Source organism: Citrus sinensis, chromosome 5 (assembly GCF_022201045.2).
Source record: "Citrus sinensis cultivar Valencia sweet orange chromosome 5, DVS_A1.0, whole genome shotgun sequence".
NCBI classification, from domain to species: Eukaryota; Viridiplantae; Streptophyta; class Magnoliopsida; order Sapindales; family Rutaceae; genus Citrus; species Citrus sinensis.
The window spans coordinates 27,919,568-27,937,907 of NC_068560.1; the positions used below are offsets into that span (position 1 = coordinate 27,919,568).

The window sequence follows — 18,340 nt, forward strand, 5'->3', positions numbered from 1 at the left end:
AACAGCAGTGGCTTTCATGGTCTACCAGCTGCACTCTTATTGATCAATATATATATACATGTAAGAATTACCCTAGTTCACAAGGAAAGGAAATCCTATCAAACTAGGAAACATATAACACGTAACTTGCTATATATATATACACGTGAGTTAACAGTAGACATTCCTCTTTCAAATATATGTAATTCGATAGATGTTCCTCTCTTAAATATTTGAAAGAGTAAAATTTGGGCATCAATAGTCTCATGTAGTTCCAAAAAAAAAAAACAAAAATTGTTTGCCTAGTATGCCCATGGTTATTCTTAGCATAATTCCGTTGATGACTGAACATAGGCCATAGACTTTGTTCCATATTTGATCTGGAAAAGGAATCATAAATTTTTCGTTTCTTTTTGGGTTAAAAAGAAAAAAATAAATATGTTTAAATTCAAAAGAGAAAAAAAAAAGGAAAGAAAAAAGAGGTTTTATTTATTTTTTTACTTTTTTAATTAGTAGAAGTGTTAGAAACATATAAGTTGTTAAACAACATATAACACATATGACGCGTGGGTGTCAATAGTTTTTCAAAAATATTGCTTTAAAAATCTCAGTAGTTCAACATGCCCAATTGATCAGTCTCAAAGTTTGACGTATTACAAAAATGATCAACCGTACAATAGTTCGATGATTATACATAATTGAACATTTGCAAACGAAGAGCAGAGCACAATGAGAAAGCATAACTAACCATTTAATTTTGTTCCTTTTTGGCACCATTCCTGAGTCCTTGTCCCCTCATCGGTTTCATCTCAGGACTAATGCTTGAAGTAATGAGATATCTAATCTGTAAATTCCAAGCTCCTGATAGTTACATAATACTAGTTCTACTTCTTAGTGAGATTCTAGTTCTCATTCTGAGATTACCAATAATACAAGAGCAGGCAAAACAGACAGACGTCAGGTGAAGATCAAACCTTTTCAATACTTGCAATTGGTTTTTTACTTGCGAAAGAAGCCAAATTAAGCTGAAGAACCGATATTGAAAGAATAAAATGTAAAAATTTAAAGAAAATTTTTTACTTTGTCGTGTGGAAAATTAATTACTATCTTGTTCTGAATCAGGTACTATCTGTGAATGATATCACTCTGCATTTCTAACTGTCTAATACTAATTCTTTGATCCAACATTTGAGATGTTGAAGTGAACCCAAGAACTTCAAGCATTAGAAGCAACTATGTCTAATTAAACTGCGAATAAAATCAATCAAACAATACGGAACGGATCAGCAACACTAAAAACACACACAATTCCTGCTCTGCCCTGACCCCTCACGAACGTAGTTCCTCTGCTAAAAAATATTGCTTTGAAAATCTCACTAGCATATGCATGCCCTGCAAACCAGTGGTTTGATGACTTTGTAATTGAACATTAGAATATGAAGTATAGAAAACAATGGGAAAACGTAATTAACTAACCAATCTGATTCCTCTGATCGCTTTCATCCAAGGACTGTCATCTGTCTTCCCATCTTTCATTCTGCAAGACACTTCACTGAGCAAAAGAATATGTTTTTCTTGAAAAGTTTGCTGAAAATGGAAAGTTTCTTCCAGGGCAGAAATCAGAGAAAGCAACACATATGTGCCCATCACAGCCGAGGGTGTCCTAGAAAAGTATTTTGCAGCAAACTTATCATACTTATCAAGCATCCAGTAATTTCTAATTTAAAAAGTGAATAAATTAGATATCTAGCTAATCCATAAATGTAAGATATTAAAACTCTTGACAATGACATAAAACTTTTTGTACTTCTTAAGTAGATTCCAGTTCTTCTTGTTCTGAGATTACCAAAAGCATTATAGCAGACGAAACCAAGCCAGCCCAGTTTCCAGTATGGAGCCACCGTTTAGTGCTTCGCTTCCCAATCAGTAAAGGCAACAGCCCTATGCTATGCTAGCCTTTCTGTCTGAGTTGGCCCATTTACACCCTTATGAACACAATGCCTTTTTGGTCATCCATCAGACAAGGTTGAAAAAGGAACTAAAACTGAACAGTAGAACAGACTACCTGGAGGTGATGGTATATGCAGCCGTTTGAGGCCTCCTAAAAGGCTTCTCCTGATCCCTTGAAAGTTATGAATTAAGGCGTTAGGTCTGCTCTTGCTCCCTTTCTGTAAATTTTCATTTAAAATTGGTCAATTTCAGTAAGTGAGCCTTGAAAAGTCATCAAACAGCTTAAAAGCCAAATGAGTTTGGACTTGTGATTGGTATAATGGTTAAAAGAATATAGTGAGCAATCCCCACTCAAAGCTAAAGTAAGTAAAAGAATATGCTAATTAACCTCAATCGACATCAACTTAATTTTGATCGGCGACCAAAGCCTTAGTGGTCTCCTCAATACCACCCCTGGTAAATAGAATGTGATCTGCACCAGCTGCTACCACCTGAATGAGTACCAAATAAGCAACACAAACCTAGCATAATTGTTAATATTAATCCAAGGCATCTATATTTGTACACATTTTAGTAACATGATGTTACCAATATTCACACCTTTAGCATTCAGAACTCGCTCTAGAACAATTACTGTGGCCGGTCCTATTGCAGACGATAAATTTGATCTTTGAAGCGGCCTTCCTTTTACCAACCTAGCTCCGAATAAATTTTTCAACATGCCTTGAAAATCTGTAATATTTTATCCAAATAATGATCAAGTATATATCAAGTATTCAAAAATGGGCCGGGTGTAAAAAAATTATGTGACGTTAAATTCAATGGGTCCGTACAAATTTAGTACCCACTAACACTTATCTTGTTCTTATTACTCCACAGAATCACATAAACTTGTGCTTGTGGCTGCAAAATGTATATATGGTTAAACTAACATAAATTTTGTATTACAGGCCCAAAAAATATGTTTCAGTTTAACATATCAAAAAAGAAAAAAAAAATCACGGAGTGCTGTGCTGACATTGTAATTTAATATCAAGAAATGAAGAGAAAATGTAACACACTTATGACCATCAAAGCAGATGATGTAGTAGATGAGTATTTTGCAGCAAGCTTAACATACTTATCAAGTGATTAGTAAATTGTCTTTTAAAAAGTAATTTTTGAAGTCGTTAGATATCTTATCTGTAAATTCAAACTACTGAGTCCTAATAATTACATAACACTTGTTCCACTTCTTAGTGACATTCTAGTTCTTCTTCTCAGATTACCAATAATAAAAGAGCAGACGAAAGAGACATGTGAGGAGAAGGTTTCATTCACAACCTTGTCATTACTTGGTTTTTAACTTGCAGAAGAAGCCAAAGCTGAAGAACTGAAATTAAAAAAAATAAAAAGTAAAAATTTAAAGTAAAATGATTAATGAGCTAGAATTAGTGTTGGCCGAAATCCATCTCTATGTTTTCACACAGTGGGAATTGTCGGGTTGAAAATTAATTGCTTTCGTGTTCTTAATCAGATACTATCTGTGAATAATATAACTCAATACCCCACTTCATGCAAGCTTTGATATATTATTCCTTCCTGCGATATATCCACTGCTAATTGTTTTATCAAAAAGTTGGTGTGCTGAAGTGAACCCAATAACTTCTAGCTAGAAGCAACAATGTCCAATTAAACCGCTAATCCAATCAATCAAACAATAAGGAAAGGATCAACAACACAAAAAGCACACGCAAGGCACAAAGATTTACATGATATGTCCACAGGTGGTGATGCTGGTATCCACGATACGCGTGATGAAAACAAGTGCGTATATATAAAGCAACATAAACTGTAACATAACTGTTAGGATTAATCGAAGACACATATATTTGCTCCAATCTTCACACCTTTAGCATTCAAATTCGAATCGAATTCGAATTGAATCCCTGATAGGGGTGGCAAAATGAATAATAGAATTGAATTCAAATCAAATCCTAAACGAATTGGGTCAAAATTTTGTGAATTTGAATTTGATTCGTTTATTAAACGAATTGAAATCTCAAAATTCAGATTTGATTCGTTTATTAAACAAATATTCGGTTTCATTCGTTTAATTTGTTTAATATAATTAATAAACGAATTGAATCGAATCCAAATTCGTTTATTATTCACTCATCCTAATAATAAATGAATCCATAATAAATCGAGTTGAATATGAATTTATTTACAAAAATTAAATAAATAATTCAAATCATAAAATTTTTATATATTGTCTCATTTATATATTGTCTTATTATTATTTATAATTACTAGAAACCTTCAAATTTTAAATTTTCACAAATATTTAATAATAAATAAGTAATTTAATTTAACGAATAATAAATGAATTTTAAACGAATAGATTCGGTTAGTTTATAACTCATTTATTAAATGAATCCTAAACAATAAACAAATGAATGTCTTCAAACCCGGATTCGATTTATTTAATTAACGAATCGAATCGAATTCACCAATTTATTAAATTAATCAATTTTTTCAAACCCAAATTGATTTAATTCGCTTCGAATTAAATCGAATAACTGAATCCTGACCCAATTTGCCACCCTCTCTCTCTCTCTCTCTATATATATATATATATATATATGGGGTACCTTGCTACCATGATCGCTGAGATATGTTCATGAATAAGCATCTACCATCAGATCGATTCGAAAACGGAAAGGAATAGAGAAATAAAAGGAGAAACAAATGGAATATTAAGGAGAGGAACGAGATTCCATTGTTTGGTTATAACTGGAAATCAAGCATGAAAAAGGAATTGAGTCTATTTTTTTTTTGGTTGACAGAATACACTTTATCTAGAAAAAAAAAATTGCATTTGATATTTAACAGAAAATTCAAATAAAATCAAATTCATTTGTAATCTAAGTTCATTTCATTCTTAAAATTTGACATACAGAATAAAATTTATAACTGTTTCAAATTCAAATACATATTACTATTCAAAATAATTAAAATTTTCAATGCAAAAAGTTAAAAAAATAAAAATAAAACTGTTTAATGGAGAATGGAATTGAGCAGGGAAAGTTTGATGGAAGATGCACACACTAGTTGTGGAATTATACTGTTAGTCATTTTATTAAAAAAATAAAATAAAAATAAAAAACCTCGTTGAATGATTATTTGCTAGGATTGAAAATTTTATTTGGTGAGCAAAACCTCAAAAACCTCATGATGATGCATGTATATTCTAAGCTTAATGACATGTATCATATTAAAAATGTTTTGCGAAGGTAACTGGAAATTTGTTTTATTCAATGAATGGTACATTTACTGGTACGTTTAATAGTTTGTGGGTAATTATTTATTTTCGTTTGGTTGAAAATTTTGCCATTTCACAGACTAACAACTGAATTTAACTCTTTTTTATTTAAATTTTTTAGGCCCACCGATTCACCAATTTTATCTTTCAATCCCTGTATGCTTGTTATCTCTAAATTATGACCCCAAGTACCAAAATTCCAATTTCATGGTCTTTTTTCTTTTATAGGGTTTGGTTATGATAATCAAATAATACAATAAATACAGACAAAGCACAAATTAAAATTTATATGATTCGGCATATTAACAACAACAACAACCCAATACCTAATCGCAAGTTAATGAAAATATAGATAACAGATTAAAAAAGCATGCGCCTATCCAAATTTCGGCTTTGCTACGCCATTTACGTAATTCCTTTTCGGCTGAAAATATTGCTTTCCCAACAAATTAATCAGTTAGAAAAATATGTTTTAATTATAATGGTTTTATGACATATATACATACACACACACACACACACACACACACACACACACATATATATATATATATATTATATCAAATTTATGACTTGTATTTTGCACTGTTGCAGGGCAATGAGCAGACTACAATACGTTCACTTGTTGAACTCCACCCTCACAGCGACGGAGAGGACCATTTGCGGTATCCTCGAAGTTCTACAACCTTTCATGGGTGGAAAGACTATCCTGAAGCCAAAGGGAAGAAATCCAGGCCTTAGTTCAGTTCATCTATTAAATCCCCAGAAAGCAATTGTGGAACTAGTGGGAAATCAAATATTTGTTAGTGGAAACAAATACGAAACTGGTCCTCATATTATTGTGTAATGCATTTTGCAAGAAATTTGATAGCCTGATTTTTCAAGTCGTGTCAGGATTTGTTGCTAAACCATACAATTATGAAATTTTGCTACTCAATCTTGTATTGTTGTATTTCCTTGCTTTCAGTTTTCTTGATCAGAACAAACAACATAAATAAATGATGTTATATTAAAAAAAATTAAAAGAATTTCACTCGCCCTTCATTTGTCATCAACAATATGATATTGCCTGGGATCTTTCGGCTTAATCCTCCAGTGCCCGTTAGCCAGACTTGCATTCTCAGCAATTCTTCTCCACTTCTTAATCCTTTTATCCATATGCTTTGTTAATGCACAGTACTGTTGCAATTTCTTAGGCATTGCATCATAAACTTGCCACCATTTCTTGTGAGCTGAATCACTGGCAAATTTATGGCGACTCACCATGTCCCAATTGCAATCATAGTCCTTGTAACACATCCATGGCTTTAACCCCAGATAATGAATTGCATAAAGACCATCGCCCACTTGATGTTCCTTATCGTCTTGCTTTGAAAACACCTTCAAATGGTTTATTCTCTTAGGCAACCTATGCCACCATGTGAACACTTCGTTAAGAAATCCCTGGTCACCTCCATTGTATGACGAAACCTTAAATCTTTTCAACATCAAATCTTCAAACTTGCACAATGATGGCTCAATCACCATCACCCCAGAATTGAACAACACTTTGTCATTACCTGCTGCTGATAATTCAGGGTAAAAGAAGAACTCATCGATGTTTTTGAGTACTAAAAGATCAGAATCAATGAAGATAAGTTTATCATATTCAATGAGTTGCCATACTCTAAGCTTGCTATAATTCCACTCATTGTATGAATCTTTCTTGGCAAAGGGGCTACGTATGCGCGAAATCCACTTGGTTTTCCATCCGGCAGCTCTCAGGCCGCGGAGAGACTTGCCACTTATTGATTTATCATGAAGGAGAACGAGATCTCTAGTCGAGTTTTTTTGGATTATGCTTTGCGCTAAAGCTATTGCACCACATACATAAGCTTCTGATGAATGTAGGACGGTTACATAAGCTTCTCTTTGATGGTACGTTGTGTAGTTCAGTTTTGCTAGTCTTGCTTGTGACATAAAATATCTCCATATTTCTTTGCCTGTAAATCAAAATAAAAGCACTCAAATATTAATTTTAGGTTAATTTTGCAAAATCAAGAAAAATGAATTACATATGAAGGTTTTGAAGAAGTCGTGGCGTCCGGATTAGGTAATACTTTCACAAAAATTGAAAGTGCAATTCTCTAATGCCACATAAGTCTTAATTAGGAAATTGATTTATGTTGGCTGAGTTACCAAATTTTGATGCCTTGGCAAATTTTCACACAATCAGAATCATGACTGCTGCCTGTATACATTCTGTGTCTGTAGATAAATACCTATGCACGAGTTGTGCATATTTAATTTGGATTTGCATGTCTCATTTATTAATGTTGAACGAATAATTTACTAAAACTTGAAACTAAAGAAAGCAGTAAATTCCAATTTCATGGTCTTTTTTCTTTTATAGGGTTTGGTTATGATAATCAAATAATACAATAAATACAGACAAAGCACAAATTAAAATTTATATGATTCGGCATATTAACAACAACAATGTTGAAAAGTCAAAGAATGGCATGCAAATTTCAAAAGACAAGGTTGGTGGGACGATTTTGTTGAAGTTGTATGGAGGAAAAATGTGATGTTTTTCTAGAAGCCAATTGATTTTTCAAACTTGTTGATTTTGTTGCCCACCAAATTGATTTTCCATTCTAAATTCAATTTATCAATTTGGCAAGTTGTAGCCAAATTGGAAGTGGTAGGTGAGCTACGGTTCCTTTAAAATAGAAAGGCAATTGTTCATTTGAAAGTATCCCAAAATTGTTAAGCTTATAAGTTTCTAAGCTTTTGAGAGAAGTGAGAGAAGTGTGTCTGGGGAATTTATCTTTCCTGCAGAGTGTGAGAGTACTGGGTATATTTGGGTTTTTGGGAAGTGAGATTCGTTACTCAAATATTGTATTCTATTAATTGTTTAATAAACAATTATTCTTTCTTGCCTCCGTGGATGTAGGTTTAATTACCGAACCACGTAATTCTTGTGTCCTTTATTTTTCTATAATTATTTGGTGCGCTTGATTCCGCATTCCGCGCACAACAAGTGGTATCAGAGCCGACGGTTCGTACTTGGGGGGATACGGTACTGTTCACGTATACGGTACTATTCCCGTATACGGTACTGTTCAACAATACGGTGGAGACGGCCATTTGTACTTGGGAGACAGTCTATTGTAAGTAGTGTGTATTTTTGCATGTCTAGGAAAGTTCTGTCAACAAAGGCGATAAGAGTCTAAGGATTCTGGTTTTTAATTGGGACCGAGTTCCCGTCCAGTTTCCTGGGAACTTTCCTGGTGCATTTATTCACGCGAAATTAACATCATAGAGGCTGTTTTTCAAGTGGAAATAGTTTGTTGAGAAAATGGTAGAAGGTGAAACTTCCATAATTAGGGAGAGATCTACCGAGACTATTTCAGGAGACACTTCAGGTGGGAGGCGAGATTTGTCAAATCGCTATTCAGCACCTGTTATAGGATGCCAGAAGATCGATGTTGAAAAGTTTGATGGGAAAATCAACTTCGGCATGTGGAGGCGCGAAGTTATAGATGCCCTTATTCAAATCGATCTCAATGTTGTTCTGAAAAATAAAAGGCACTTGTATGATGAAGAAATTTGGGATCGTATGAACGAAAAAGCTTATGGTCAGATCAGATCTTGTTTGACCAAGGAGGTGAAATACTTGGTGAAAGATGAGGAGTGTGCGGTGACTTTGTGGCGTACATTGGAGGAGAAGTACCTAGTGAAAAGTCCTGAAAGTCGCCTTCATGCAATGAGCCAAGTATATGGTTTTCGAATGAAGCTTGGGGTATCAATGCACGATCATGTCTCAAGATTTGAAAAGTTACTTGCCGATTTGAAGAATCTTGATGAAGATATTAAAGATGAAGTCAAGGCTATGATTTTATTACACTCACTACCAGAGGAATATAGCCATTTTGTGACTACTTTGATATATGGGAAGAGTGTGATCGTCTTTAAAGATGTTTGCACAGCATTGACTAGCTTGGAGATTCGGAATAATGATAAAAATTCTGAACGAGCATCGTCTGAAGCTTTGGTGAGCAGAGATTGGGCGATGGAGAAACAGAAGAAGCGTGGTGGAAAGATATCCATGGCTTTAACCCCAGATAATGAATTGCATAAAGACCATCGCCCACTTGATGTTCCTTATCATCTTACTTTGAAAACACCTTCAGATGGTTTATTCTCTTAGGCAACCTATGCCACCATGTGAACACATCATTGAGAAATCCCTGGTCACCCCCATTGTATGACGAAACCTTAAAGTTTTTCAACATCAAATCTTCAAACTTGCACAATGATGGCTCAATCACCATCACCCCTGAATTGAACAACACTTTGTTATTACCTGCTGCTGAGAATTTAGGGTAAAAGAAGAACTCATCGATGTTTTTGAGTACCAAAAGATCAGAATCAATGAAGATAATTTTATCATATTCAATGAGTTGCCATACTCTAAGCTTGCTATAATTCCACTCATTGTATGAATCTTTCTTGGCAAAGGGGCTACGTATGCGCGAAATCCACTTGGTTTACCATCCGGCAGCTCTCAGGCCACGGAGAGGCTTGCCACTTATTGATTTATCATGAAGGAGAACGAGATCTCTAGTCGAGTTTTTTTGGATTATGCTTTGCGCTAAAGCTATTGCACCACATACATAAGCTTCTGATGAATGTAGGACGGTTACATAAGCTTCTCTTTGATGATACGTTGTGTAGTTCAGTTTTGCTAGTCTTGCTTGTGACATAAAATATCTCCATATTTCTTTGCCTGTAAATCAAAATAAAAGCACTCAAATATTAATTTCAGGTTAATTTTGCAAAATTAAGAAAAATGAATTACATATGAAGGTTTTGAAGAAGTCGTGGCGTCCGGATTAGGTAATACTTTCACGGAAATTGAAAGTGCAATTCTCTAATGCCACATAAGTTACCAAATTTTGATGCCTTGGCAAATTTTCACACAATCAGAATCATGATTGCTGCCTGTATACATTCTGTGTCTGTAGATAAATACCTATGCATGAGTTGTGCATATTTAATTTGGATTTGCATGTCTCATTTATTAATGCTGAACGAATAATTTACTAAAACTTGAAACTAAAGAAAGCAGTAAATTAATGACGCACCATGACCAGATAAATCACCCACTAACCTTTTTTTTCCCTCAGAACACCTCAAATTTCCGAAGAAAAATAAAATAAAATCTCCTGCATCCATTTCTTGTGAACATTTTATACTTTTTTATATGCAACAAGCTTTCATTAAAATTTAAGACTCTATCCTCTAGAATAAACTCCAAAACATATATCGATTAAAATCACAATATTTTCGTTCTCACCATAGATTCGCCTATATAAGTAGGGATGGCAAAAATCCCCACGGAGACGGCTACCCTCGGGGATTTTCCCCATTCGGGGAGGGTACGGGGATAATTTTATACCCAATTTTTTATTCGGGGAGGGGACGGGGAAAATTTTTTACCCAATTTTTTATTCGGGGAGGGGACGGGGATGAGGTGGAATCCCCATCCCCTACCCATTTCCCCATTTTAATTTTTAATTTTATTTTTATTTTTAAAATTACTAATAAATAAATAACAAAATTATAAATATTGTTAAAAATAATAAATATGAAAATAGTTGTATGTTAGGAAAGTGGTCACCATTTGCCGGGAATTAGTTGAAGAGTATTAATTGAAGTTTTCACCAACTGTTTATTGCTTTGATTATACTGGTAGTAGTTCTTCTACTAGATCTACAGGGGATTCTTATAAGAAAGCAACCAAATGGATGACAGGCTTTGATGATTATGTAAACAATGGAGATTGTGCAGTTGTTGCAGATGAATTAGATTCATATTTGGATGAGAAAGTTATACCCCGGATGGAAGATTTTAATATTTTGAGTTGGTGGAAGACAAATGCTAATAGGTATCCTACATTAGCTCGAATTGCTAGAGATATTTTGGCAATTCCAATTACAACAATTGCTTCTGAATCAACTTTTAGCACCAGTGGTAGAGTTGTGAGCTCATACCGTAACAAACTTCATCCAAGCACATTGGAGGCCTTAATGTGCTGTCAAAGTTGGTTACGAGCTTACAATAGCAGTATGAGTTTATTTTACATTGTAATTATATTATACAGTTATTAATATTTACACTTATAAGTTACGTTACTTATATCATTTTCATTGTTTTAGGTTTGAAATCTGAGGCTATCTCTCAATTTGCCACATTTCTCGAGGAAGAACAGGAGGAGCAGGACGAGCATGAGGTAAATAGTTTTATTAAAAATATTAATTAAGTATCTACATTTATTTCATTTATTTTATTGCCGATATAAAAATAATTTTTTTTCTTTTTATTGTAGGATTATGAAGATTGAGTCATTGACAAAGATAATTATTTTAATAATTTATATTTTGAATGTGACTTTATAATGGATCAATATTAATGTAAGATATATTTTGAACTTTATTTTTATCTGAATTTTTTATTTTAATATGATTAATTTAAAATCGAAAATAAAAAAAATGTATTAGACTATTAGTTATTCGGGGACCGGGGACCCTCGGGGATCCCCTGTTATTATTCGGGGAGGAGATGGGGATTCTCTCAAGTAATTCTGACGGGGACGGGAAGGGGACGGGGACATATGCAAAATATCGGGGATGGGTATGGGGAGATTGGTCCCCTCCCCATTGCCATCTCTATATATAAGCGACCATTAAAGTAGGGGAAAAAGAATAACAATAAGAGCTTAAATACTACTTCGTAAATAATCAAGAAATACGACAAATTCATAAAGATTTTTATGAAATTTTAAGTCACGTTTTAATGCATAAAACGTTGTAAAATTCTTGCAAGTGATCACTAGGTTTTCTTCAGTTTCCAAACAACTCACTATCTAAAACACAAACAAAATATTTTCGAAAAACCGGGGGCAAAAAAAACAAAAAAAGAAGCAGCAAAATTCACCTGTTTGAGCAAAAGCAGGAGCAATTTGGCATGACCCAACAGGCATCAATACTTTATGTTTCAATCGCCTCAAGTCAGGCTTATAAACCCAGTAATCCCCTGCATGCTCCACAAGATCATCACACCTGAACATCTCCACCATGGCCCCACAAGAACCCACAAAGACAACGTACACCGCCCGATCAACATCAGGTTTCACCCACCCACTCTCCACCGCTAGATTCGCCACCACGAGATTCACTTGCAACCTAAACACATCCCTCATCCCACCACCTCCATCTCCGTCTCCTCGGCAGGGAACCCTAGCCACTATCACGTCGAGGTACCGGTAATCCTGCGCCGGCATGGGTATCTCCGGGCACGCCGGTGGGGCCCACTTGTGATCTTCATCAATCCACTCCGGGAAAAAGTCTTCCCACTTTTTATCCTCACCCACATGGTCGAAACGTACGTGAACAGTTTCAACATGCATGTCACCACGTACGCGGTTATAATCATCATCATCATCATCGTTTGTATTTACTAAACCAACTTTAATTTTGTGACCCTTGATGTGTTTTTCGACAATATCGAGCCATTTGGGCCTGCGTAATAAGTGGTTGGTATTATATTTATTATTTCGCTCGTAAGCCAAATGGGGTTGTTGTTTAGGTTTGAATGACAAAACGACAAGGAAAAGCGAGAAGGAGAGGAGAAGAAGAGAGATTATGAAGAGCTTTTGACTGAAATTTGCGGGTTTGTTAGAAGAAGATGGTGATGAAGCTGCAGCCATTTGATTGAATTTTGCTTCACGTCTTTGTTGAAAGTTGAAAGATTTGTTTTGAGTCGACATTTTGTTTTAAGTTATATCCAACGAATCGAATTGGAATGAAAAGATTGCATGGCAGCATGTTGAGCTTTGTCAAATTGTCTTCTTATGTGTAGGTATTTTATTTTCACACGCATTTGATGCGCGTGGGCAGGTTTATTAAATATATTCCCTTTTTTATTAAAATTAAAATGTGCTTCTAAGTTGTCAAATTAGGCTTTTGTTATCTTACATAACAAGGCAACAAACATAATGCACTTGTTATCTATTTCCAATTCTCCACAAATTTTACTATTTTTACCTTATATTTCCGCAACCATTAGATTTTTATCAAACAATTGTTATTTACTTATATTTGTTACCTTATTATACAAGATAACAAAACCGGTCAAATTATGAATAAAATCTTTTACACTACACAAAAATTTATTTAGTACACGTAAGAGAAAAGTCATTTATATAAGATTAGATATACATAACTTGATTGAAATGAAATAATATAATTGTAAAAATTAACAAAGTAAAATAAATTATACACAACAATCTAAGACTTATAAATTCTTAAAAATTCTTACTCTTTGTATATGGTAAGGTAAGAAATTTGAGATCCATATTCAGTTGGAAAAAAAAAATTATGTCCAAACTCAAAGTCTTTCCTTAGGGAAGCAAAGAAATTCGTGACCAACAATATGATCATATAAGCAAATTATTCGTGACCAACAATAAGAAAATTATGTATCATACATAAGTCAATAATGAGATTTTTTTTAAAACGTTAATTATAGTATAATTGAATGATAACTTAATTTTCTCCTACCCATGTAAGCTAAGTGGTACATAAGAATGAGGTCTTTTGAATAATAACAAAAAATACAAGTAAATAAAATATTCTTATTTAAGCTAAACGCTACATAAAAAGTTCATTTTATATACTAGTCTCTCTCTTTCCCCCCCCCCCCGCGGGGCCCCCAACAATTTGGGTATTTTTTTAAGTTCATTTTTAAAAAGATTGGAGTGTGGATTAAATCTAAATCAATTTTTTTTAGGCTTTACCTCTCTTAAAATTTAAAATCTATTAGCTAGTTAAATAAAAGTACTTGAAAATTATTTGACAAAGTCATTGAGGATATAATTTAGACACTGGTAGATGGTTAAAAAATTTTAATAAAATATAATCATGTAATGGTGTTCTTAAAGTTCCATAATCACAACCAATACAATGGTTCTATCAAATGAAATATTTCTATCCGAAATCGATTTCTTTTTATTATATGGAATTAATCGATTTGGAATTGTGGATTTTTAATAGATATAATAGAATACCCCAAGTATTTTGATAATATTCTAAAATTAACGTTGAGTTAGCGCGTGGCTTCAGGTGTCACTGTCATGAACTTGGTCAGTCTAACAAAGATAACGTAACCCATGGTATCATCAAAATATGTGCAACCTTGCTCAGTAGAAACCAACTCAGATTTGGGCAAATTATCTCTGTTGTCTTGGTCAATCTTTTGTGACTTCAGCAATAGATATAACATGTAGCCACGCCACAATTTTTAAATTTAATTGGAATGCTTAGAAGTCTATTAATGATTATAATGTAACCTAACTAAGAATAATATCAATTATTCTATTTCAGTATAATATTTAATTAAAATATTGCCATTATTGTACTTAGTCATGGCTCATATGTGGATCCACTAATTGTTTCGCACCATTGATTGATTGAGGGACGGTCAACATTTGATAAAATATTGGAATTGGTATGCGGATCTCACTAAAGTTGACTTCTAAAATTGCATTCTCAATTATTCAGATTTAAAAATCAAGAATGTTAATATGATAGTTACTATTTTACGTTTGAAATATTATGTTTCTTCTAAAAGCGACAAATCTCATTTACATTAACTAGTCAAAGACTTGTTGAAATAAATTATTTATGCCATTAATTCAGTTAGTTAAGGATATACTTTAAATGACATGACATTTAATCAACCAATGATACAACATATATCCATTTAAGGAGCTAGCTACGTTACAGATAATGTACGTAACAGAAACTGAAATGACAAACGACTAAATTAGATGCAGCCACGTGTAGGGACGCGTGACAAATTGATGGGTAATTACCCGGTTAAAAGAAAACCAACGAACTTCTAATGCTTGGGTAAGGATTAATTTCATATTTACCCTATTATTATTATTAATCATTAATCATTAACACACACTAACTTTGATGTAAGACATCAACCCCACCCCCAAATAGTCAAATTGTTGTCCTACGCGGTTAAGTTCAATTACTGGCCATTTCTAACTAGCACAAAGACATTAATGCCCTTAATTAGACATTAGGTCAATGTAAAAAAATAAACATAAATATATTTTTATAAAAACTAAGATTTATGTAAATAGATAGAAATTTATTTTTTGAAAACTAAAATTTAGACAAATTAGTAGTGTAATTAATGAATAAAATTATATTTTATGTCATATAAATATAGGGGTAAATTTTATTGCATGCTCAAATATACCAATTACTGTTAACCTACTCTTGGTAAAGTATCTTTTTATTTTCATTCCTCTTTTTATGCTTCTTTTTTTAATTTCTTCTTCAACTCCTTAAGGCTTTTTTTTTTCGATGAATCTCTCAAAAAACCACTTTGTTGTTCAAAATAGAAGAATACACTCATATCAAAGATTTTTTTTTCAACTTTAATAGTGGTGAGTAGAGGTTTCGATAGCCCTATAACGGTGGTTTTTGTGTAGGTTCTACAAGGAAAAGTTTTGTAGGGTGACTTGTTATTGGGAAATTTTTGTTTCTTGTCTACTTGTTTTTATTTTTTATTTTTTGTTATTTTTATGATAGTTTCAGACGTTCGTAAGGGGAATTATTTGAATGATATTGATTTTGGTGAAGAAGTTGCCTTGTGTTTTGGCTTATAGCTTGCTAGTAAAATTGATTTATCGCCATTGATTGTTAAGTCGGATTCATTATTTGTGGTGTGTCAAAGTAGGATTTTCAGGTTCATTGTATCTCAAGGATTTAACATTATACTTTAAGTTGTTCAAATTCTTTTATAAGGATGGAAGATTTTTCATTCGACTCATAATCTTTAAGTTTTTTAATGATATGAATTGTAATAGTTTCCATGAAAAAAAAAACTCTTGGTAATTCAAACAATCATTACTCCAACTTCATGCAATTAGTTTTTCAATTAGCTTGAATGGTCGATAACAATTGATTGATGCTTGTATATATTTGCCATCAATATTATTAAAAGTCAATAAAAAAAAATACCCTTTGGTATTTTTTTTTAATTGGATAGATTTTGCATAAGAAGATTAGAAGAACATATTCTTATACCAATTAATATATTTCAAATTCACCGAATAATTAAAGAAAGGGTGGGGTTCTTTAAAACCCTCAAATTTCTTTCTAAATCCATTTTTTAAATAAACCCATAACCAAAATTTTAAAATATTAATTTAATTTCTATTCATTTGAGAATTTCAAAAATAACCCTTTGTAGAATTTCTATACATTAATATTTTTCTAATTGTTCTTGATTTGAATTAACAAAGAGACTTGACTTTGTCAATTTGAAAAACGTTTGACATCTTGAAAAGATAAATTTCAATTAATCATCTTCAATCAAACCTTGTTTGAATTATAAAATCAATTTTCTAGGTTGGTATTTGCACTGATCATTCTTTTTGAAGGGGAGAGGAACTTGTGCGTTCCCAAATATTCGTTTAAGAAGTCACAAACCAAACGATTTACTAGTGTTTATTGTTTTATATAAACTACAGGAATTGAAAAATCAAGAGATAGTTTCATCTTGTGACACAAATTTTTTTTTAACCCACAAAAAATATTTTTGATATACCATGTATGCAATTACAAGAAACTATTTTATCTGTAAATTTGAATTAGATATCTCTCATCAACTATCATATTTTCAATATCAAACTAAAAAAATTCACACTAGTTTAAATAGATGGATGCTGAAATATGAAGTAATTTTGATACTAACATGTTTAAATAAGTAATTCTATCAAAGGATATTTTAGAGAAAAAAATATGTTGACTAAAGATAAACTCTAGTTGGTTAGTAAAAAAGTTCATTTTTTAAAATAGTAAACGAGTTAAATTTGATTTTAATTTGATTTTAGAACTTTTTTGTTAAAAAAATCTTACAACTAAATAAAAATAAATTTGATTTCACTAAATCAAAAAATTTGATTACTGAATAAAAAATAAATTTGGTTACTAAATAAAAAAATAAATTTGATTTTACTAAATATTCGTATATTTTACTATAAAAATTGACAAGTTATAAGAGATATTTTACTTGATCAATTTAATTCAATTGAGGCATGATAGTTTTTTAATTCAATAGTAGAAAAGTTAACGGGTTGGGTATGTGGTTTTACATAAAAAGTTAAAGGGTGCATATTGATATTTGTCAAAATATTTGGGTATGCATGGAAATGAACCCTTCTAAATGTTAAAAACGGTTGCCCGTGATTAATTTCTATTCTGGCCTTTAATCCCAACCATCCAATTTCAGTCTCTATATCCAACGAATAAAAAATGCATGGCTGTTACGTACAGTTTCTGTAACGTAGCCAGCTCCATCGATTTAATATTAAGATATATAAACATAATGAGACGACAAGATTAATACTCAACATATAATTTATTTTTCATACAATTTCTTTCATAAATATTGATACAATAATATTGCATCAATGTCATGTCACTTGGTTTACTTTATTTACTTATTACTTAATTCTTTTAGTACTCATACGTCACTCAAAAACTCGTATATATATTTTGTATGTATCGAATTATTGAGATTAAGGGTGCGTTTGGGATTGAGGTGCTGTAGCTTTTAAGCTACAGCTGCTGTGAAAAAAAAGCTGTAATTATGAAACAAAAGTTAATAATATATAGTAAATATAAATTTTAAATAATAATTTTGATAAAATTATTAAAGATATAATAGATTTTGTATTATACAAGTGAAAAATCATATCAATATAGTTTAAAAGCTACAATAGTTAGTGTTTACCAAATACTTTAGTGCTGTAGCTTTTAAGCTACAGCTGCCCAACCTCAATCCCAAACGCACCCTGAAATTCATAGAGTTCAACTCTCGTGCACGAACTTAGGATTTCTCTATTAAGTTTACTTGAATATGATTATATTTTTGTTCTAGTTTATAACCTCTTTTCATTTTTTTCGATACATATGATTTCAGCAAAGGTCCAGAGCTAATTTCACCTTTTCCTCTTGATTGCCTTTCAGCATTGGT

At 32.4% G+C, this 18,340-nt stretch overlaps 1 protein-coding gene, 1 long non-coding RNA gene and 1 pseudogene across 3 annotated transcripts; all 3 read right to left on the reverse strand.

The window, feature by feature from the left end:
• Nucleotides 1–1,082: 1,082 nt before the first annotated feature.
• LOC127902163 (uncharacterized) lies at nt 1,083–2,175 on the reverse strand. Of its 2 annotated transcripts, none has more exons than XR_008054697.1 (3): nt 2,045–2,175; nt 1,456–1,642; nt 1,083–1,371 (listed from the first exon to the last, which is right to left on the reverse strand). It is a non-coding gene; the product is annotated as an uncharacterized LOC127902163 (long non-coding RNA). The 2 variants fall into 2 exon arrangements; XR_008054696.1 differs by lacking the exon at nt 2,045–2,175 and adding an exon at nt 1,826–1,980.
• A 4,099-nt stretch (nt 2,176–6,274) lies between these two features.
• On the reverse strand, nt 6,275–13,084 carry LOC127902414 (putative UDP-glucuronate:xylan alpha-glucuronosyltransferase 4). The gene is made up of 2 exons (XM_052441321.1): nt 12,215–13,084; nt 6,275–7,215 (listed from the first exon to the last, which is right to left on the reverse strand). Exons 1-2 carry the CDS (start codon nt 13,044–13,046, stop codon nt 6,275–6,277), a joined length of 1,773 nt encoding a protein of 590 aa, XP_052297281.1. The 5' UTR covers nt 13,047–13,084.
• On the reverse strand, nt 9,191–9,995 carry LOC127902157 (putative UDP-glucuronate:xylan alpha-glucuronosyltransferase 4; annotated as a pseudogene).
• Nucleotides 13,085–18,340: the final 5,256 nt, after the last annotated feature.